This window comes from Lithobates pipiens, unplaced genomic scaffold (genome assembly GCF_037356315.1).
Source record: "Lithobates pipiens isolate NorthernLeopardFrog02 unplaced genomic scaffold, aLitPip1_a1.2 Scaffold_27, whole genome shotgun sequence".
Classification (NCBI taxonomy): domain Eukaryota; kingdom Metazoa; phylum Chordata; class Amphibia; order Anura; family Ranidae; genus Lithobates; species Lithobates pipiens.
Window position 1 is genome coordinate 208,306,634 of NW_027507788.1, and position 23,889 is coordinate 208,330,522.

General features: G+C 44.9%; 2 protein-coding genes across 3 annotated transcripts in view; one reads left to right on the plus strand and one right to left on the minus strand.

Moving 5' to 3' along the window:
- LZIC (leucine zipper and CTNNBIP1 domain containing) overlaps positions 1-22,333 on the minus strand; it is a 26,870-nt gene extending 4,537 nt beyond the window's left edge. The window contains exons 1-6 of the mRNA XM_077455931.1: positions 22,201-22,333; positions 9,398-9,505; positions 7,649-7,784; positions 2,342-2,440; positions 2,163-2,258; positions 5-40 (exon numbers count right to left, since the gene is read on the minus strand). Of these exons, the coding sequence (XP_077312057.1) occupies positions 5-40; positions 2,163-2,258; positions 2,342-2,440; positions 7,649-7,784; positions 9,398-9,498 (468 nt within the window). The 5' untranslated portion in view covers positions 9,499-9,505; positions 22,201-22,333. The remainder of the gene's footprint in view (positions 1-4; positions 41-2,162; positions 2,259-2,341; positions 2,441-7,648; positions 7,785-9,397; positions 9,506-22,200) is intronic.
- Positions 22,235-23,889, plus strand: part of LOC143934497 (nicotinamide/nicotinic acid mononucleotide adenylyltransferase 1-like) — a 72,006-nt gene continuing 70,351 nt past the window's right edge. Inside the window, exon 1 of one of the 2 annotated variants that reach the window (XM_077458156.1) lies at positions 22,235-22,334. In XM_077458156.1, the coding sequence (XP_077314282.1) occupies positions 22,286-22,334 (49 nt within the window). In that variant the 5' untranslated portion in view covers positions 22,235-22,285. The remainder of the gene's footprint in view (positions 22,335-23,889) is intronic. The other variant, XM_077458155.1, reaches the window with a different exon arrangement.

Sequence of the window (23,889 nt, forward strand, 5' to 3'; positions counted from 1 at the left end):
CCGCATTTTCTGCAAGGAAAGCTTCCTCCTCTGGCGTCAACTATAAACATCAACACAAAATATGTTACACTTCAAAGGCTAAGTTCAGCTTTTGGAGAATGTTACACATTACATCCATATTTAAGGTGACCCCCCCCCACCCAGTCCCACTGGGTCCCCCTCCGTGACAGTGGGCAAAGGGTTCTTCTCCCCACCCCCGCTGTCACTTTTTAAAAACAGCGCAGCTGTGCAGGGTTCTGCCCGCACAGCCTCATCATTCATTCACAGCAATCTGTGAATGAACTAAAAGACCTGTCTGCCACTGCACCATCCCCTACCGATTGGAGAAAGAAAGAGAAAATCTCCCACTCACATATTTCTGTGGGTGCCACTTCCTGGCTTCACCCCAGGCAAAAGAATATTTCCAAGTCCTGTAATTGAAGTTCCCCGAAGCTGACTTCCAGGGGCTCGACGGTGCTGAGATACAAGACTCAAGACCATTAGGTCCCGCTGTTCAAGAAGCGACCCCCGCAAGACTCGCTATGTCAGTGTACCAAACCCTCCTGGGCTAATACGGCTAACACTATCAACAGTGTTACCGCCTCCCGGATTCTTCACAAAAGACGTGGGAGAAGTTGAAACAGAGGAAAGCGTCAATTAAGGGAAAACTGGTCCCTTGGGTGTTACCAGTGCATCTACCCCTATTGCCAGTGGGACCCCTCGTGCCAGACACAAACTGTCCTAACTTATTGTAGAACTTGGTATTTAGTATATTCACTTGCAGAGTTCCTTTTGCCACTATTCTATACCTGGAATATGTATGGATGATAGAGACAGTCCTTGTGCTGTCCCAGACAGAATGTGGCTCAACCTTTCTGAGCTGCATGACTCCTGGTGCAGCCCTGGTGGTTGCTATATATGCTCCAGAAGAGGCTTTCCCGGATAGAACCTACAACCAGTTTGTACCATAATCCAGAGCAAGGCGTACTGGCCAAAAGCTCAAAAATATTATGAGCAGTATACTCTCCGGTGAAGACCAAGTCCACTGAACTGTAGCCACCCTCAAACCAAATGGAGAAAGTGTCATAAGTGGTTATCATCTTCCAATACCTGATAGGAAGAATTCAACCTTTCTAGATTCTGAACCATCAACCGCCAATCTTTAGCTGTGCAACACCCCGGGAACAGAGCCCTCCGGCAATCCAATGCCTGGATCTTCAAGTTCCAGACAGAGAGAGAGAGAATGATCCTCTCCAAGACCTGGAGTAGGACCCTACATAAGGAATGCGCTTCAAGCTAGGTACAGCTTCCTACTGCAAAATGTATCGAAGGAAAATCTAGACCAACTGGTTCCTGATCAAAAGGTAATTGAGATATACTGAGATGGACACCCCCTGCGTCTTTAGCAAGTCCAGCACCGGAACTAGGAGCTTTGTGAACCTCAGAAGCTGTGGCCAGCCCAAAGGATGGTCACAAAAAAAGAAACAGACGACTTTCCACTGCAATTACAGAAATCTTTTGATGAGGCTGGAAACAACCCGGCACATGAAGCTGTGCGTTTCCTGATGATTATGGGCTCCGCAATCTGTTCAGATAATAATTGCACATATAGAGATAAGTCCCTTTTGTGTTATTTGCTTGGACTACACTGTTCAAGACAGGGACTTTATAGGAAGGGATGGTTGGGGCCATACCTTGTTTTTTTTTAAGAGCGTGTTTTAAATTGTAGGCATTGAAAAAAAAAAAAAAAAAAAAAAAAAAAAACTCTCAGCCCCGAGATCCTGTGAGACTACCCCATTGAGAAGCTGATCCCTGGACGCCTTGTGACTCGCTACGGCACAGGGGTTATGGTTGTGGAGAGCGGAGCAGAAGACAATCAAGACTTGGATAAGGCGAATAATGGGCACGCTCGGGAATCTGGCCAGGGAAACATACTGAGGTGGAAATAAGGTACTGCACAAACACGGAAGACCTCAGTTGTGATGGCGGCGGCTAGGAACAAGCAGGAGCGTTTCACAATCTCTTTATTCTTAAAAATAAGAACGACTTTGAAGCATACAATTGCAAACCAGTATTTTGATTGATATAATGTTTTAAATGTGGTATCAACGACAGAGTTTACTACCGCTTTAACCACCAGGAAAAACCGCCAAAAAAACAAAGTTGTATCTCATCTATATTACCTTCTCTCCGAGTTTTCTCAGAGCCGTCAGGATCTCCCCTTTCTGCTGAGTATAGAGGTCTCTTCCAAGTTTTCCGACCATTAAATCGCGGTCCATCTAGAAAACAGACATGACGTATAGACAGCTTGACCCTGATTGGTACATAAATTATGACACCGGCCAACGGGGGGAGATCTCACCTCTCCTAACCGCGTCCTCAGCTGCCCTGGCTGTTTTTTGGCAAACATCCGGATGACCTCCGGGGTCTTGAAGGCTTGGCTGATCGCTGCTTGAATCGCCTGGGTGATAAAAGAGTTGTATGTGATACGGGAGTACAAAGCACAGGCATGATGTTTTACACAAGAGACCAGTTCATGAAAAACAATGATAAAAATTGGTAAGAATTAAAATTGGAGCACTAAAATGAAGCATCTCTAGCAATAAACTGAAATATCTAAAAAAAAAAAAAAAAAAAAAAAAAAAAAAAAATGGATAGGGTATAGACCATCTGTCAGTTTTTTCCTGCTGTCCGTGTTGCTGCTCAGTAGATTCACCTTTGTCCTGGTGGTGACCATTGTTATTGGCAATAAAAGTGAGCTAAATTCCCAAATTTTAGCTATTTAAAGGTCCATTCACACCATATGCATTGCCCAAAGCATTTACAACAGCAAACGATAGATATAAAATAGGGGTGCTTACACCATTGTGTTGCATGCTCTACTTTTTTCAGCACAACATGTGTCAACGCAAAGCGTTATTAACCACTTCAGCTCCAGAAAATGTAGCCCCTTCCTGACAGGCCCTTTTTTGAGATACGACGAGAGAGAGAGAGAGAGAGAGAGAGAGAGAGAGAGAGAGAGAGAGAGAGAGAGAGAGAGAGAGAGAGAGAGAGAGAGAGAGAGAGAGAGAGAGAGAGAGAGAGAGAGAGGAGAGAGAGAGAGAGAGAGAGAGAGAGAGAGAGAGAGAGAGAGAGAGAGAGAGAGAGAGAGAGAGAGAGAGGAGAGAGAGAGAGAGAGAGAGAGAGAGAGAGAGAGAGAGAGAGAGAGAGAGAGAGAGAGAGAGAGAGAGAGAGAGAGAGAGAGAGAGAGAGAGAGAGAGAGAGAGAGAGAGAGAGAGAGAGAGAGAGAGAGAGAGAGAGAGAGAGAGAGAGAGAGAGAGAGAGAGAGAGAGAGAGAGAGAGAGAGAGAGAGAGAGAGAGAGAGAGAGAGAGAGAGAGAGAGAGAGAGAGAGAGAGAGAGAGAGAGAGAGAGAGAGAGAGAGAGAGAGAGAGAGAGAGAGAGAGAGAGAGAGAGAGAGAGAGAGAGAGAGAGAGAGAGAGAGAGAGAGAGAGAGAGAGAGAGAGAGGAGAGAGAGAGAGAGGAGAGAGAGAGAGAGAGAGAGAGAGAGAGAGAGAGAGAGAGAGAGAGAGAGAGAGAGAGAGAGAGAGAGAGAGAGAGAGAGAGAGAGAGAGAGAGAGAGAGAGAGAGAGAGAGAGAGAGAGAGAGAGATTTTCTGCAGACAAAACCTCAGACATTTGTCCGAAGGCGGTGCCTGGATTTTGTTTTGCATACAAACGGAAAGGAATTGTCGGCCAACAAACACGAACGTAGAGATGTACTAAGCGTTTTTTCAGCTCTTTAGCTCCACCCTTTGGGCTCCTCCTGCTAGTTTCCTGTTAGTAAAAGTTTGGCGAGTGTTGATTTGCGCTTTTCAGTTTGCGCTTTTCATTTCCATTCTGAACGGCCGTTCGTCAGCCAAATATGTGCGGAATCGAAAGAGATAACGTGTTGTTTATTACTAGCCTTGGGGTTATTGCTTTGACCCAAGCCCAGTCCAGGAACAGGAGGAAGAGGCATTCTTGGAGCAAAAATTGGTGCTTTATTAATCGCGACCAATTATGTCATATGCCTTTGCTGCGGAGCTCCTGGAGAATAATCCGGATGATTTTCGGAATTGATCTCCGGATGACGGACCCCTGCTTTCACCAACTCTTGGCATTGTTGATCCCTATATTAAGAAGCAGGACACATGCATGAGGCTTTTATTTTTATTTTTTTGTTGAATAATAATGATTGGATTTGTTATATTTTCTATATTTTTGGATGCATAGAATGCACTTTTTGGTTAAGTTCTATTGGCAGATAGCATGTCTAATTTTATTTGTTTCCTTTTTTTAATGCACAATAAAAAAAAAAAATGTGTAGAATAATACTTGGCTATGTGTTTTACTTCAAATGACAGTTTGGGAGTCGGCAGTTACATTTAAAAAAATACAATTGACAAGGGGCACCAACATAGTTGTATCTTTGATCTTAAAAACTAACGGATAATGGTGTTGTGGTAACTTGCCCAAAAAAAAAAAAATTAAAATGAAAAAAATGCTTTTAATATTCTTGATATCAGTAGAAAAAAAAAGCCTTTGGAAATTTGTTTGCAATAATTCCATCAGTATCCCCAGCAAAGCAGATTCATTAATTATCCCATTAAAGAAGAAGAGAATTGTGCGCTGCATTTCCAGATTTCATAATTTGCCGCTTCACGAATCTTAATTTCTCCATTAGGAACGCTAGTTTACAAGACCGACCGCTTTTGGCTCATCTTTGCTTCCGAGCATGCGTGTTTGTACTTTGGACTTTTTTCCGATGGACTTGTGTACACACGCTCCAAAAATCCGACAACAGACATTTGGTCTGCAGAAAACTTTAAAAACCTGCCAGCCAACATTTGCCCACGGAAAGTTGGGCAATAATTGTCCGACGGAGCATAGAATCAGTCAGATTTTCTGCCAACAGCCTGTCATCACACAATTCCCGTCGGAAAATCTGATCTTTAGTGTTAATGTGTGTCCTGAAGATTGGTTGGATCATGCACACATCTGACCACCCTCTAAATATCTGCGCTGGCTTTATTTCCCTCGGCAGTAAACACGACTAGTGAGTGCGATACGGTTAAATGGCTAAATAATTACATTTTACAAGCTCTCTGCACACAGAACCCCTTTATGATGTGACCTAGTGGTCTGTAAGAAATTAGTTTAGCGTTAAATGGAGTCTTAATGATTCTTGACGAGCTCGGCATGACATGGTAAAAAAAAAAAAGATTCTATTTTTGCTCCGTCTGGAAGGGGATCTCGTTAGAACATCACTAACATTTGCCATACACAGCGCTAGGCTGGATGGATATCTTGACCAGACCACTTTTTTGCGATTTGGCGCTGCTGCGCTTAAACTTACAATCGCGTGGTCGTGCGACCGTGGTGCTCCCTTACAAAATTGACTGTCCTTTTTTCCCCACAAATAGAGCTTTCTTTTGGTGGTATTTGATCACCTCTGCAGTTTTTATTTTTTGCGCTATAAACAAAAAAAATAGCGACAATTTTGAAAAAACAAAACATAACATTGTTTATGACTTTTTGCTATAATAAATATCCCCAAAAAATATGAAAAAAAAAAAACGTTTTTTCCTCAGTTTAGGCCGATATGTATTCTTTTACATATTTTTGGTAAAAGAAAATCGCAATAAGCGTTTGAGTTATAGCGCCTACAGAATTGGGGATAGTTTTATGGCATTTTTATTGATCATTTATTTTTTACTAGTAATGGCGGCAATCAGCGATTTTTATTGTGATTGCGACATTATGGCGGACACATCGGACAATTTTGACACATTTTTGGGACCATTGGCATTAATACAGCGATCAATGCTAAAAAATTGCATTGATTACTGTAAAAATTTGACTGGCAGTGAAGGGGTTAACCACTAGGTGGCGCTGTAGGGGTTAAGTGTGTCCTAGGGAGTGATTCTAACTGTGGGGGAGGGGCTGTGCGTGACACATCACTGATCACCGCTCCCGATGGCAGGGAGCAGAGATCAGTGACACTGTCACTAGACAGAACGGGGAGATGCTTGTTTACATTAGAATCGCAGCTCGGGCACCTCCAGCACAGGATGTACATAATGGCAAGGGGTGTGGGTTTTTTTTTTTTGAAAATCGCCCAAGCTCTAATTGAAAGTAAGAAAGCTATAGACCACAAGCATGTGAAAGGAGAAAAAGGGAAATTGATATGTGCCGAGTATATTACCTGGATGTATTGAATAGAAAGGGCACTCCACTTACTGCATAGTGTCCCCAGTCTGCAACCCCTGTGTATGTGTAGTACGCTGTGCTACGGAAAAACGCTTGCCTCGCTGCAGCCACATGTGGCCGCCAACGTCACGCTGGCGAATAAGTAGTAGGAGGAGGAGGCGTCACCCCTCAGGCAGCAGGATGGACTGGTGTCTTTTTTCACCTGACTATGTAACTATGTAACAGACGGGCGACGAGTGGCGCCAAACTAGTCTCCCCCCTCGTGATGAACGCCTGATGGATTCACGGCGCCCACGTGATGAGGCCGACTGCAGTCGACGTGTAGCGCCGGATGCACGGTGGGTCGACTGCCCCATCCCCCTGCGGGTGGGGACCCCCCGATGTGTATCGCAGCTCCCAGAGCCAGACAACGCCAACGATGAGCGGCAAGATAGGCACAAAACACGTAAAGCTTCAGATGCCAAACTCTATAATCGTGCAGTTTTGTAATATATTCTGTCTATAATGTTTTACCCAATTTCCCAATTTACTTGAATATTATCGTCTATGTGCAAAATTTGGCATATATATATATATATATATATATATATATATATATATATATATATATATATATATATATATATATATATATATATATATATATATATATATATATATATATATATATATATATGCCAATGTATGAATCAATTAATCATGATGGGAAATGCAATATGTCCCATTGCCTTTTATGCATTTTACTGTATAATATTTAATAAATTCAACATTATCAGATTTATATAGCCAATTTTTGCCTCCAAATCTGCATGCATCATCATGTAAAGTCCCAACTTCTCCTCTTGCTTTGCTTTGACAGGGATGGAGGCAATTGCGACGTAGTTGTCCTATGCCTCATATAAAGTCCCAACCCCTCTTTCTCTTTATTTTTTTTTAAAACCTAACCCCCTGCTTTAAACGTCTCCACAACTTAATTCCTGACAAAATGTGGACAATTTTAAGGGGTCTGAATACTTTTTCAAGGCCCTGTAATATAGTATCCATAGGGGTCATTCACATGGGTGCTTAGCCCCCGTAAAAGCATAAAGAGCTGCTCGTTTACCTTTCTGTAGCAGAGCAGAACGCAGGCAACAGGTATAAGTGAATGGATGAGTATTGGTTGTACGGACTCCTTTGCACAGCTGAGTTTGACAGGTACGCAGGTACGGGTGGAGGGCCCTGGACGCACAGGCTTGTGCACATGTCAAACTTGGCTGCGTGGACGAGTCCCTCCAGTCAACGCATGTCCATTCACTTATATAGGCCCAGTGCGGGTACACAAAGATAAAACAAAGGGCTCTTCATTCTGTACGGGGTTGAGCTCCAGTGTGAACGAGCCCTGAAAAAGCAAACCGGGTCTTACAAGGACGGAGCCGCACCTACTACAATGGCAGATTCTTACCAGCTGCATCCCGCTCAGTTCATCGACCAGAGTCATATTCCCCGACATAATCTTCTGCAGAGAGTCATTAAATTCACTTAGTTGCTCTAAAGTTTCTTTCTTGGTTTCCTCATACTCGTCAGTGTCCAACTCTTCCCTGCAAAACAGCAAAGCTCACCTTAACCAGTTGACCTCCAGAAGATTTACCCCCCTTCACGAGCAGGCTATTTTTTGTGATACAGCGCTGCATTACTTTAACCACTTCAATACCAGGGTGCACTTACACCCCCTTCCTGCCCAAGCCAATTTTCAGCTTTCAGCGCTGTTTAAATGACAATTGCGCGGTCATGCTACGCTGTACCCAAAACAGAATTTTTATCATTTTGTTCCCACAAATAGAGCTTTCTTTTGGTGGTATTTGATCACCTCTGCATTTTTTATTTTTTGATAAACAAAAAAAACCTAAAACATTTTTTTTGCTTTTGTTTTTTGTAAAATAAGTAAGTTTTCTCTTTTACTGATGGGCACCGATAAGGCGGCGCCAATCAGATGGCACTTAGACCCCTTTCACACCACACCGCCCTTTGCGTCGGCGGTAAAACGCTGCTATTTTTAGCGGCGTTCTACCGGCGGATTTGCGACGCATTTCGGCCGCTAGCGGGGCGCTTTTACCCCCCGCCAGCGGCCGCAAAAGGGTTAAAACCGCCGGCAATACGCCGCAATAGTGGCGTTTTTCCGGCGGCATTACAGCGCTGCCCCATTGATTTCAATGGGGAGCATCGGTGGAGGAGCGGTAAACACACCGCTCCTTCACCGCTCCAAAGAAGCTGCTGGCAAGACTTTTGTCTGACATTCTGCCAGCGCACCGCTGTAGTGTGGAACCCCTCGGGGCTTTCACACTACACAAAATGGTGCAGCTTCTTTAGGGCGGATTGCAGGCGCCATTTCTAACAAAACGCCCTGGTGTGAAAGGGGTGTTATAGGCACTGGTAGGCAGCACTGAAAGACTGCACTGATGGGTACTTATGGGTTTGCATTATCATGCTAATATCCTCAAGAGGGGAATATCCTCCTGTGGGGTATAAATTATGGGTCTGAGTTTCAATAAACGGTTATTCCTTTGGAGATTGAAATGCTTTGGGTAAAAGGCTGGTATTAGCTCTAATGGTTCGGAGGGCAGGAGGCACAGTTTTGGTGGAAGGAAACACCTAATTGGGGGTGCCAAGCATTTCCGTCACACTCAGGATGGTGGGTAATAGAAATCATGCTTTAACCACTAAAGATCCACGCTATAGCTGAATGAAGGCTATAGCGCGGACCTGCTTTGCCGGGACGTCGTCATGTGCACAAGCTGCCCCGGGTCACTGGATTTGATTGACAGCATAGCAGCGGGAGCCAATGGCTCCTTTTGCTATCAATCTATCCAATGAGGACCCAAGACAGGCGCTGTAGTTGCTGTGTTCATCCCCATTGCTGAAATGATCGGGCTCAGGTAAGAAATTGTAGGGGGGGGGGGGGGGGCTCTGCAGCACAAAAGGTTTTCCACCTTAATGCATTAAGTTGAAGAACCTTGAGGGTTTACAAGCCCTTTAACCCCAAAAGTATTCCCCCTAACCTGGCTGCTATAGTCTTTCCTCAACATAGTCCTGCCCCCCTCATCTATAGGTTTCACATGGAGTTATCGAAAGAAAAAATGAATGCTTCTAGAAAGATCTTTTTATTGCTAGATTATGCTCTCCATCAGATATGTGTAGGCACCTGTAGGCTCACCTGCACTCCTCCAGGTCTTGGAGCTGCTGCATCAATCGATCGAGCTGTTCCTCCAAGTTCTGCCGGAGTTTAGTGGTCTCCGTCGTACCTCTTGATGCCATGTCCAGACTAAGAGAGAGAGAGATAGAGATGCATTATATATATATATATATATATATATATATATATATATATATATATATATATATATATATATATATATATATATATATATATATATATATATATAACACCACAATGAGATATTTGCTATAGTCCATGTTTCCTATATGCAGCTGTCATCATCGACCATCTACTGATAATAAAAGTTATTTTTTTGTTTTGTTTTTTCACAGCTTTATGACTGCGTATGCACCAATACCTGTTTTTTACTGTATCGAGTCTTGTACTCACCGATACGTTTGCAGTGTGATTTGAGCCCATATAAAATGAATGGGTTCAAATCGCACAGCAAACAGGAGTGCAGTGCGATTGCTGTCCGAATCATATGTGGTTTCCTGTAGCACCCCTGTGTCAACCCAGGCTGCAGCCACCATGACAAGCCTGGGTTAACCCAGGAACAGTGCAGGAAAACGCATGTGATTCACACAGCATTCCTGTTCTAATTGCATGGGATTCTTTGGACAGCAGTGCTTACTGCATCTCAGATTGCTTTTCAGAGGGCAGTAGAGCAGAAGTTGACAGGCATTCAGCTACTGCTGCCTCCTGATGTATGTTTTTCTTTTTTTTTCAAAAGCACAAATTTTAGAGGCATTAAGGGACCGCGCCAAAACTGAGCCAAGAGTTTGTTCTGCGGTTGTGGTGCGGAAGAAGAAATAAAAAAAGCCTCCTAAAAACTCTCTTATCCAAAAAAACAAAAAAAAAACAAAAAAAAAAGTTTGGACTTAAAGTGTTACTACACCCACAACAGTAAAATCTGTCTGTTTGTGGAGTGCCGACATCGGGGGCTCCCTAGACAGTGTTCATATATTAGAAGTCAGCAGCTGCAGTATTTGTAGCTGCTGACTTTTTTTTGGGGGGGGGAGGGGCGGCGGCGGCGGCGCTGGATCTCATCTTTAAGGGATTAATCATCTGCATTGTGTAAAAAAAAGAAAAAGAAAAAAAAAAAAAAAATCGATTTAATTTGTAAATAACTTTTCAATGCTTTGTACCATTGCTGACAGCTGAATTGAAAACAAAACAGTTGCGGTAGGTATCGGCCAGTACAAAAAAAAAAAAAAAAAAAAAAAAGTGAAGTATCTGTACTTGTAAAAAATAATAAATAAAATAATAATGGTATTGGTGCATCTCTAATTACATTCTCCCTTGGCGCTTAGCAGATCGTCAAATCCTGGCGCCTACAATTGCACGTGCGTCTTCACGCCATCAGAAAATCAGCGGGAGTGCCGTTCCGTACTGCGCATGCACAGGCCGGGGGATAGAACACCAGTCTGTAAAGTAGCAGATGGACTTCAGCTTGTCCCCTCCCAAGCCACGCCCCTCTAATGCATTTCACCCACACATAGGCTTAGTAGTAGAGCTATACGACTAAGGGCTGGCCAGATGTTATACGATTTTCTTGTAAAATTTTCCTTTAGGATTTACCAAAACCAATATAACATGAGGTCGGTCCTTAACACTTTCACTTTGTATTCAAGCAGGCAGGCCCTTGAACACCATAGTTGAAGGTAAATTTCAAGCAAATTGAATGAGAAAATTTTATAATATATAGCCAGCTTAAGCTAGTTTATGGGTGAAATGCGTTAACAGGGCGTGGCTTGGGAGGGTAAAAAGCTGAAGTCCATCTTCTACTTTAACCCGTTCATATCCGCGCTATAGCCGAATGAAGACTACAGCGCGGATCTGCTTTGCCGAGAGGCTGTCAATAGACGTCCTCCCCTTTGCCCACGATGGGTGGCAGTGATGGGCACAAGTGCCCTTCAGGGGGGCGTGAGACTCGGGTGATCACAGATCAGAATAAGGGGTCGATTCTGACCCCTTACCACGTGATCAGCTGTCAGCCAATGACATGATGTAAACAGAAGATCGGTAATCGACAACGCGAGGAGGAAAAAAAGCTGATCACCGAAGGGACATCGGTCCCAAAGAGGAAGATATGTGCCCACCAGTACCGCTTGCCATTGCCACGAATCAGTGCCCACCAGTACATAAGTGGCAGCAATCAGTACCACCTATCAATGCCCACCAGTGATGCCAATCAGTGCTGCCTATCAGTGTCACCTACCAGTGCCGATTAGTGCCCATCACTGCCACCCATCAGTGCCAGGAGGAGAGGCTGTCGGAACCAGCGTGGAACGCAAATGGTGCCGATACCGGAACTGATGTCAGCAGAGCAGAGAGTGTGATGTGCCACGGTGGACGCTTGGGCGTGGGCTGAACCGCACTTAGTCGGAGAGACCCCATCCGGGAAACACTGCAGTGACACTGCGCACTTTCCGCTCCATTCACAAAGGGTTTTAGTAATACCACCAAGCAATGACATATTTGCTATGCCTCATAGAATATCATTTTTTTATATGCCAGTCACAGTGCTCTTTTCTCTGCTTAGGGCACAATCCAGCTGTTCTATAGGGATCTAGCAGTCTGTCTAGGGGGCCTATGAGAAACTACTTTCAGCTGGTTTAATCACCTTGCCATAATACCAGGTACAAACTTGATCTTTGAAATAAATATTTTTTTGAGAATCATCTTAGAATCATGAACTTTAGTCTAAGCAAAGATTTCCCAGAATCGGTGGGCACTGTATGCTGGCATTGGTGGCCACTGATTTTGACACCATTTCTTTACCGTAATCAGGGTACTCCTAGATGTCCCTCTACCGGCATCTCCGTGTTTACATGTGACAGGCTGCAATTGGACACAACCCGATCACATGGTTAAAGAGCTGCGGATGCGGCTCTTTACACAGATTGGGATTGCTCCATGTCCTGGAAACATGGTGCAGCTGCGATGGGCGCGTGAGAGCGGCTGTTCTGGGACGCCATTATAGGATGTTGTCCCAGAACGAGAGCCGCCCGCACCGTCCCACTGTCATTTGACAATGGGCGGGCGGCAAGCAGTTAATACATTCAGGTGAAAAACCTTCTGTGCTGCAGCTCCCCCCCCCCCTTTTTTTCTTACCTGAGCAGATCCAACCCAGCAATGTGCATGAGCGCAGCGGGTCTTGCCTGTCCTCATTGGACAGATGGATAGCAGCAAGAGCCATTGTCTCCCACTGCTGTCAATCAAATCCAGTGACATGGGAGTGGGGGGCGAGGCCGAGTCCTGCTGTCTATGTCAATGGATGCAGCAGCGGGATTCAGGAGCGAGCCCACGCGGGTGTGCCCAGGGAAATCGGCTCTCTGTGTGGGCACCCGATGAAGAGCCAGGAGCGCTGGCGGGGCACCTCAGAAAAAGAGAATTGGGGTTGTTCTGTGCAAAACGATTGCACAGAACAGGTAAGTATAGGCATGTTTGTTATTTTTATTTCTTTAAAAAAATAAAAAAAAATGTATTTAACTTACTCACCCCCAGCACAAAATACGACCCACTCAGACTGAGAGGCAGCTTATAAATTAACCTTCTTCATCAGAAGTCGAGTAAGACGCAACTAGAGCAGCCAAAGCCTATAATTCCAATGTCAGCTGGAGCCAACAAGTGTGATCTATAGAACATGGTATCAGTAATCTACAATAATCACCATCAGATCCACAATCCTACACTACTCCTATAAGCAGTATAAAGAGTAATGTACACATGGCACCATTACATCAGCTCTTCACATAATAGGATGAATCATCCCTCTCCAACCGGCAACACTGATCTTTGCTCTCTTCAAGAACTATGACTGCCAAGGAACCTTTAGCATCCAATATACTTCCAGGATTGTCAGATACCTGCCCTGCCCCACACACGCTCTGTGTTTTCATCCAGTGGTTTCTACCTTAAGCGTCTCCATTGGCAGGGTGAACGGACAGAACCATAGAGTGGGGGGCCCAAGAACCTGAGCTGCAGTTTTGAAGTTGCTCTGACCCGATTGTCCAGCCATTGCAATTTGGCCCTCGCCAAAGTCACTCAAAGCCTTACGCTTGCCCATTTCTTCTTTCAACACAGCAACTTCAGAGACAACATGTTCACCTGCTGCCTAATATATCTCACCCACTTTCAGATGCCATTGTAACCAGCTAATCAATGTTAGTCACCAAAAAGAGAGATATGGGAATCCATTTATTTATTTATTTTTTTCGGTCCCACGCCAGCTCAAACACCGAGAACCGGACGATCCAACACCGAGAACCGGACGATCCAACACCGAGAACCGGACGATCCAACACCGAGAACCGGACGATCCAACACCCAGAAGCCAGCAGTCTAACACCCAGAAGCCAGCGGTCTAACACCCAGAAGCCAGCGGTCTAACACCCAGAAGCCAGCGGTCTAACACCCAGAAGCCAGCGGTCTAACACCCAGAAGCCAGCGGTCTAACACCCAGCGGCCAGCGATCAAAACCCAGCGATCTCAACCAGTAGCCAGTGATCTCACACAGAGAACTGAACGAACTAATACCCAGAAGCATCGGATTTTACGACAACAAAACCGTGGATTTTTTTCCGAAGGTTGTTGGCTCAAACTTATCTTGCATACAAACGGTCATACAAATGTTGGCACAAAATTCTGAATGTGAGAACGCGGTGACGTACAACACATACGACGAGCCGAGAAAAAGGAAGTCAGTGCAGCTCCTTCTGCTCGATTCCGAGCATGCGTGAACTTTTGTGAGATGGACTTGTGTACACACGATCGGACTTTGACAAGTATTGTTGTCGGAAAATTTGAGAAACTGCTCTCAAACATTTGTGTGTGGAAGAAATTCCAACAGTAAGTGTTCGATGGAGCAAACACACGGTCGGACTATAATCCTTGAAGTGTCGTTTATTGGTACATCAGAGTGACAATAAAACAAGCTGATGCGTTTCGCAATAGCCTTAGTCATCGCACCAGGAATGCAAGGAACTAAAAAAAAACTTCTTATGGCTGATCAGTGTATGTTTTATATTGCATCTCCGGTACAGGCGCTGGGGGAAGGCGACTTGTTTTTGTCCAACAGAGGCGTACGATTATTGACATGTGATGGATCCTGTGTATATTAAATTATCTAACATACCATGGGTTCCCATAGCAGATATAAATGAAGCGTAGGGAACAATTATACTGATGAATAGCCAATCTGTGCTTGATTAGCTGCAAAAAAGGGCAGGGGACACTTTGGGGGGCAAATAGATCCGTGATGTCTCCATAAAAAGATACCCGTCACCTGTCCACACTGTCACAGAGGGTTGTCAACCCCTTTGTGATAATAAAGTTAAAGAGTGACTTTGATTTTATTTAGTTTTTTTCCTTTTGCAGGGATTACCTCTCACTTCTTGTTTGGCTATGGGACAGAAAGTGAAGGGAGATCTCTGCAATGGGGCAAAAAAAAAAAAAAAAAAAACCTGACAGGAGCTATAACCCTCTTGTTCTATCCAAAATAAATATAAAGTTTTGCCCATGAGTCTACTTGATTTATTTTTTTTGTTTTATTATAATTCATTTTTTAACCCTTTGTCCCCTGTGTGATTTTTTTTTTTTTAAGTTTAAAAATAATAAGTTACACCCAAACACCTTGGCTCCTCCCTTCCGCAGGAAACACTACACCAGCCCCTTTTAAAATTCCTCCTCCCCTGCTGGTTCCTCAGTTATTGTGTTTCTTGCAGAGGGGAGACACCGACATAGGAACCAGTCCAGTGAGCCAAGGGGAAAGCTCAGTTGGATGTCCTGAAAGGAGTACAGAGCTCCTAGTGCCATTGGCCAGAAAAGGCTTATCTGCCTAAACAGGCCGCTCTCCAGGTGCAGGAGAAAGCAGAGGGGGCCCCGATCCAGCGGTGAGTGCGGTTAGGAGGTCCCGTTCCCACATCCTTGTTAGTCCCACACGAGATGTTTCAGACATCAGAGGCATTGCAGCACACTTGCTGTACAAGTGCCGGGCTCAATGGATGTATTCGCCGGGTGATGTCACATCCGGCGGAAGGGATGGGTACTTCTGGTTGACCCGCGGCTTCCGGTTCTGGCCGCGGATCACTGAAGAGGGCCGGGTGGGGACTGGATACAGTTGTTTTAGAGCACCTCCAGTCTGCTGGTGAGACACAAGAACATGTGATTGATACACATAATCAATAAATACCACAGTTCCTGTCTCAGGAAATCTCAAATCATTTATATTCGGGTGGGTACTAGTGCTGTCTTGAAAGAATCCAGGAAAGAACATTACCAGTAAGTAACTTTGTTTTTTCATTAATCATCTTTCAGGACAGCCACCTGAGAGGATAAACGAGCACTTACCCCTAGGGTAGGACTACAGCTTGTAAGACCTTGCATCCAAAGGCTTGCTCTTTTGTCGACAAGAGATCCACTCTGAAGTGCTGGACCAGGTTGCCGCTTTGCGGATTTGCTCCGGTGTTGCTCCAGCCCTCTCTGCCTGTGAGGTTGCCATTGACCTTGTCAAAAGTGCTCTGATACCATCTGGGATCTGCCTACCTCCCAAAATATAGGCCTGACCAATCACTTCTCTGAGCCACCTGGCTATAGTGCGCCTTGAGGCTCTCTGGCCTTTTTTAGCCCCTGAAAATAAAAACGGAATCTGACTCCCTGAAAGGTTTGGATTCCTTTAAATAAAGTAGGATGCACCACCTTACATCTAACGTATGAAAAATAGCCTCCTGTTCTCCAGAAGGATTTGCACAAAAAGAAGGTAAAATAATATCTTGACCTCTGTGAAACTTTGAGGCAACTTTAGGTAAAATGGCTGGATCTAGCTTAAAAACTATACGATCTGGCGTAACACCTGGTGAACCTCCATTTTTACGCTAGGGCATCTACCCCAAGTGCTCCATCCTTTAAAGAGAAGAAGGCCCGGACTTTCGTGTTTTCTTTTGATGTGAATAGGTCCACTTACGGAACTCCCCATCTTTGTGTAATTATCTTGAACACTTCTTGATTTAATTTCCAGTCGCCTTCTCTCAATCTCCTCCTGCTGAGATAGTTGGCTACTTAATTGAGTTTTCCTTTTAGGTGGACTGCCGATAGGGAAAGAACGCATTTTTCTGCCCAATTTAGGATCCCCTCTGCCAGGGACCACAAAGTTCCGCTCCTTGTTCCCCCTTCCTTGTTTACGCAAGCAACTGTGGAAATGTTGTGGTGACCGGATCTGTAAATGGCGACCCTTCAGTTGTTCCTTGAAGCGTTTGAGTGCTAGAAAAACTGCCTTTAGTTCTTTCCAATTTGAAGACCATTTAAATTTCCTCATCTTTCCACACTCCTTGTGTTATCCGTGGGCCTAGATGGGCCCCCCAACCTACACCACTTGCATCTGTAGTCATTAAACAACTTAAGATACACTCTCAAAGACCTGCCAATTAGTGTATCATCACAGCGCTCCCACACTCCCTCCCTCCAGCTGCCACTTAAAAAATTAAATATATCTATCAAAAGGTGGAAAGAAAGCAAGTCTATCACTTGAAATGCAAACCAAGACACCTAGTAGCGCCACTAGGTGTCTTGGTTTGCATTTCAAGTGATAGACTTGCTTTCTTTCCACCTTTTGATAGATACATCTGTAGTCATTACTTGAGTGACTAGTAAGGTCCACATCCGTCCTTTGGTTAAATTTTCTCCACCACCATAAAGACTTTTTTGACTTGTGTTGGTATATGTATCGGAGTGTCTAGTGAATCTCGTCTGTGACTCCATATTTTTTAAATATATATTTGTAGTGGTCGAAAAATGCAATTCCGCCCATTGTACTACCGGGATTGCTGAGGTTAATAGTCCCAAAGCGGCCATCGCCCCTCTTATGGTGCATGGTTGGTTGTTTTGTAGCATTTTCATTGCTTCTTGAATTTTTTTGTACTTTTTCTCTGGGTAAAAACACCTTTTGTTGTTTTGAATCTAGGATGTACCCCAAGTACATAATTTGCTGGGAGGGGAGCAGGTTGGACATCTCCAGATTTAGTAACCACCCCAGTTTTTGTAGAAAATCCTGGGTGTAACTCAGATCTTTGGTTAATTTTTCTGGAGTGGTGGTAAAAATCAGCAAGTCGTCTAGGTAGGTGATGACTGCGACGCCCCTGAGTTGGAGTGTCGCTTAGGGTTCTGCCAACACTTTTGTGAATATTCGAGGCTAAGATGAAAGCCCAAAAGGAAGAGCCTGAAAATGAAAGTCCTTATTGCCAATCTTATACATTTTTGGCATTTTTGCTCTATTGGTATGTGTAAATATTCCTCCTTTAGATCCAGGGAAGTCATGTAGCAATTTGGATGGAATAATGCCTTTACAGAGAAGATTGAGTCCATCCTGAACCGTTTGTAGGTCACTGACTGGTTCAAGGGTTTGAGATTTAGTATGAGTCTAAATTTTCCCAAGGGTTTCTGGACCACGAACACGTGGGAGTAAAAGCCTTTGCCGATTTCTTCTTGCGGTACAGAGCTTACCACTTCTTGTTTTATTCGTTCCTTTATGACTTCCAATAGACCTCTGGCCTTTTCTCTGTTTCTTGGCAGTTCCGTTGCATAAAACCTGCTTAGGGGTAGGGTTGAAAATTCCAAACGATACCTCTGTCGCATGATTCTTAGTATGACTTGGCTTAAGGATATCGCTTCCCATTGTGGAAGGAAGGCCCCCAATCTTCCCCCCACCATAACCAGCTTGTCATTGTTTGTTACGGGTTTGCTCAGAAGGACGAAAAATTGTGCCTCTTTTGCCTTTGCCTCTCTGGTTTCAGGGTCTCTGTTGATTCTCAACCCTGGGTGGTCCAAAGTTGAGGCCTTGTACCCGTTCTTGGTCTTTTATTTCCTTGTGGTTGACCCCAGGTTGGTTTACGTTTTAACAGAAATGCTTTCTTTTTATCCACTGTGCGGTCTAGTACTTTTTCCAATCCTGGCCTGAACAACAAGTCCCCTGTTAGTGGGATTCCACAGAGATTGACCTTACAAGTGCCGTCCCCCTGCCAAGTCTTTAACCACAAGGCTCTTCTTACAGAATTTGACAAGGCCCAGGACCTTGCAGCCATCCATATGGACCCCGCAGATGCGTCCGCTATGTAGGCAATACCCTTGAGAAGCGTAGGAAAGGATGATATTTTCTCCTTTGGTGTTCCCTCCTCAATGTGGGCCTGTATCTGCGTGAGCCAGAACTCCACGTTTCTGGCCACCACAGTCACTGCCATAACTGGCTTTAGACTCCCTACTGTAGAATCCCGTGATTTTTCTTCAGAAGAGAATCCATACTTTTGTCCATTGCGCCGGAAAGCACTCCCATGCCTTCGAAGGCTAGGTCATCAGCAAATGGAAATCTTTTTAAAGCTTTTGAAAAGAAGGGTTTCCTCTCCGGATCCTGCCATTCCTTCTTTATTGTCTCTACTAAGGCCTCATGGAGCGGGAAATTTTTCCTTTCTTGTTCTCCTAGGCCCTGGTACATTTGATCATGTAATGTTAGGGTCTTCCTCCAGCGAAAGTTTATACCGGGAGGGTTTTCTGGAATCACCTTCCAGAGCTTCTCCCTCTGATTCCAAGGAGCTGCACTATCTGGCTCCTCCTCAGCCTCCTCCTTGGAGGCTTCTGGTGGGCCTGCACTTGTGGAGGGTACCTGCAATTTTGGCAATGCTACCTGTTGAGGCGGTAACAGAGCAGTTTGAGGTTGAAGGATCTGAAAACCTGTGAACAATGTTTTGAAACATTGAAAGGTATTGGCTAGTTCTTTAACTGAAGCTGCTAAATCACTGCCTTGACTGTTCAGTGGAATGTTCCTGAACTACCTTGTCTATGCATTCCTTACATAGCATCTTTACCCAGGAGTCCCTAAGTGCGATTTTACATGAAGGGCACCTCCTCTTGGAACTATGAGGTGGTTTAGTTTAGTCTGCTGTTTTGCACCGATATACATAATTACAGGTATCAAAAGACATTCAAGTTGAAAGTTCCCTGCACATATTTCAGGTGCGCGATTAAAAAAAAAAAAAAAAAAAAAAAAAACATGTGAGCTTCCTTCCCCTGGGCCCCATGTCTTTCCCCCTGGCACCCACTCTGATGCAGGGGTTGATGGGATGAGTAAAAAGCTCCTTCCTAGGTCCCCTTTACCTTGGAGTGACTGGAGCTGGCCTCCGTTGGAGCAGTCTGCTGATCCTCTGCTTCAGACATGTTTCAGAAAGGTTCTTGCCCTTGTGCCACCAGTGGAGCCTAATGCTGTCTCTACAGCAAATGTGGCTCATCTCTAGTCCTCACCTGGCCTCTCTTCAGTGATCGGCGGCTGGAACCAGAAACTGCGGGTCAACCCGAAGTACCCACAACTTCCGCCAGAAGTGACGTGCGGACAGCGGTGCGTTGTTTTGGAAGGTAAGCCTTTTCTGGCCAATGGTCTTAGGAGCTCTGTGCTCCTTTCAGGACATCCACATGAACTTTTCCCCCCTTGCCTCACTGGACTGGTTCCTGTGTCGGTGTCTCCCCTCTGGAAAAAACACAATAACTGAGGAACCAGCAGAGGAGGAGGAATTTTGACGCTGTGTTTCCTCCAGAGGGGAGGAGCCAAGGTCTCTCAGGTGGTTTTCCTGAAAGACGATTTATGGGAAAACAAAATTTCTTCATCAATTTAGCCCAATGCTACATATTTTTGGTAAAAAAAAAAAAAAATCCCAATAAGTGTATATTGATCGGTGTGCGCAAAAGTTATAGCGTCTACAAGTTATAGGATATTTTTATGGCATTTAATTTATTTTTTTACTAGTAATGGTGGCAATCAGCGATTTTTAGCCGGACTGCGAAGGACAAATCGGACACCTAACTTTTTTCAGAATAAGACAACAGTAAAATTAGCCCATTCGTTTTTATATTGTGAAAGATAATGTTACACCGAGTAAATTGATACCCAACATGTCAGGCTTCAAATTTGTGACCGCTCGTGGAATTGCGTCAAACTTTTACCCTCAAAAATCTCCATAAACGTCATTTAAAAAATTTGACAGGTTGCATGTTTTTCGTTACAGAGGAGGGCTAGGTCTAGAATTATTTCTCTCGCTCTACCGATCGTGGTGATACCTCACATGTGTGGTTTGACTACCGTTTTCATATGCGGGCACTACTCACGTATGCGTTTGCTTCTCCGCGCAAGCTCGTCGGGATGGGGTGCTTAAAAAAAAAAAAATCGTATTTATTTTACTTGATTTTATTTATTTTTACACTTTAAAAAAAAAAAAAAAAAAAAAAAAAAAGGGATCACTTTTATTCCTATTACAAGGAATGTAAACATCCCTTGTACTAGAAAAAAGCATGACAGGTCCTCTTAAATATGAGATCTGGGGTCAAAAAGTCCTCAGATCTCATATTTGGACTTAAATGCAATAATAAAAAAAAAAAGTCATTTGAAAAAATGTACCTTTAGGCTGGATTCACCCCTGAGCAGTTTTAGTGCTTTTTGCATTTTGCAGATTTGCACTGCAGTCCATTTAACATGGTTTCCTATGGAACACGTTCTGTAGAGAAACAATGCAAAATGCAAAAAGCACAAAAAATGCATAGGTGTGAATCCAGCCTTAACGTCGCTTCCGCCCTCCTATGGTATAGAGACGAGTGGGGGCCACCTTAGCCTCACTTGTCTCAATACCCAGCAAGGAAAAGGAACTGATCGCCTCCGCAGCTACCGACGGCTCCGGTAAGCGGCAGAGGGCACGGGAGAGTGGCGGGTGGCACCTCTCCCGCCTCTGATAACTGTGATCTCGCAGCATACTAGCTCATTATGCCTTTGCCTTACAGGGTGTGTATTTTTTTTTTTTTTTTGCCTTTACTTCCTCTTTAAGCCTCCATTCACACACGGGCCATTTGAATTGTGGCAAAATGTGGGACACGTTTATAATGCCATTATTTCTCAATGGCATCCCTCCCCCAAACGCAGTGTGATTTTGCTGCGACTGTCGTGCAACAAAATCGTGGGATGCAAGTCACTCAAAAAAAGGTTGCGGAACTTCTTATGGGCAACATGCGTCCTGCGATTTTTCCACGATTTGTCATGCAACAATCACAGCAAAAAAAAAACAAAAAACACTGCGTTTAGGGCATGTTTGAGATATAATGGCATCAAAAATGTATCTCTCGCGTTTCGCTGCAAATCTGAATTGCAGGCAGAATCGCACCGATTCCACATCAAATCGCCCAGGTGTGAACAGAGACGGAAGGAGAAAAAAATACTTTATTTACAAAATCTTAAAACAGAAACTATGAAAAAAAAATTATTTTCAAAATGTTTCAGTCTTTTTTTGCTTGTTCAGCAAAAAATAAATAAAAGAAAAATGCCCGAGAGGTGATTAAATACCACCGAAATAAAGCTCTACTTGTGTGAGGGGCAGAAACATCTCTGGCCACAAAAAGGTCAAAGAAACGTCTGTGCAAAAAAAATAAATAAAAAATAATAAAAATGTATAAACTGCCCCGACAGACGAGGGTCTGGTCATACGTCTACTTTAAATTTAATGGAAACTATGACATAATAGGACAGACTGAACTGTCCAATCAGGGAGGTCCCTGTACTGCATAGATGATGGTAGATAATATCGTACGATCAGATGTCTGTGTGTATACAAAGCACCCATCCCCCACCCCCCCGGGATCTGTATATAGGTGACACACCTCCCCATTGTACACAGACCCCTCTGCAGGGAGGATGTGCCCCCCTGACCCCCACCATGGCCGCCCTCCTCCCAGGTGGCACGTACATACAGAGCAGCCACCTTGCTCCACCCTACCTGAGCCCGGGGCGGCTTCACTCTGGGACTGACGCTAGCTGCTGACGTCACGACGCAGCGCCAATTCCTCGTCCAATCAGAGCGTATGTGTCATGGTGAGCGTGCAGCGTTGATCTCTGTCCCCCGTGCGCAGAGTGAGTACCGGGCGTGAGAGTGTATGGAGGGGGGAGGGGGGCATGGTGAGCTCGGCTGTCTGTGTGGGGGATGTGTCCTGATCGCAGGAACCTGGAGGGAGGCTCATGTATGTGAAGGTGGTACAGGGGACATATTTCCATGATGTACTCACTTCCTGTCTGCCAATAGCAGGATTCTTTCCCCTCCCCCAACAGTCCCTGATGTTCCATCCCCCCTCCCCTCCAACAGTCCCAGATGTTCCATACCCCCCCCCAACAGTCCCAGATGTTCCATACCCCCCTCCAACAGTCCCAGATGTTCCATCCCCACAACAGTCCCAGATGTTCCATACCCCTCCCCCCAACAGTCCCAGATGTTCCATACCCCTTCAACATTCCCAGATATTCCATACCCCCCCGCCCCAACAGTCCCAGGTGTCCCATATCCCCCCCCAACAGTCCCAGATGTCCCATACCCCTCCCCCCAACAGTCCCAGATGTTCCATACCCCTCCCCCCAACAGTCCCAGATGTTCCATACCCCTTAAACATTCCCAGATATCCCATACCCCTCCCCCCCAACAGTCCCAGGTGTCCCATATCCCCCCCCACCCCAACAGTCCCAGGTGCCCCATACCCCCCCCACCCCAACAGTCCCAGGTGTCCCATATCCCTCCCTCCCAACAGTCCCAGGTGTCCCATACCCCTCCCCCCCCAACAGTCCCAGGTGTCCCATACCCCCCCAACAGTCCCAGATGTTCCATACCCCCCCTCCAGTGCAGAACATGTTGTGGACAGTAGATGAGTAGCGTTGAACTGGTGGGGGTATCACTGGTATTATAATAAGGTATGGATGTTGGTGATCTGGTTCCTGGGCAGGCGACTTCCACGTCCCCGAGGATTATACTGTGATGTAACAAACATGGGTATTGACGCCGCACACCACCGAGAGGTCCAGTTACAGCTTTATTCCAATCACAGTCAGGGGGACAATCCAAAGACTATCCAATGTCACACGACTTTGAAGCCGACATGCACTGCGCGACTTCATCGCGGCTTTTATACGACTTCTTCAACCGCTTAACGTCATATGACGTCACGGGCTTTAAGCGGTGATATCTGAAGCTACCGGCATCATTCAGATATCGTCTTTTAGAGCCAGCGTTTCTCCTTCACCATAAGAACGATCATAGCAGCAATTGATCGTTCTTCCCTCCGCCCTCCGGTGCTTCTCCTGGCTCCCCCCTGCCATGGGCGAACCAGAGAAGGAACCGACCTACGATCGTTCGAAGGCCGGGCTCAATGTTATGACGTCACGCCCAACTCTCTGCATTTTGAGAAAATGCCGCTGCCTCGGCTGGGAAGCTGAGATCTTCTACCTTTATATTTATTCATTTTTTCAGGCTTCCCAGCGATGTGGGGACCTATTGACTCCATATCTCACTGTAAAGAGGACCTGTCATGCCATATTCCTATTACAGGGGATGTTTACATTCCTTGTAATAGGAATAAAAGAGATAAAAAAAAAAATGTAAAAAGAAAGTGTCAAAATCTAAAAAATAAAAGTAAAATGAACA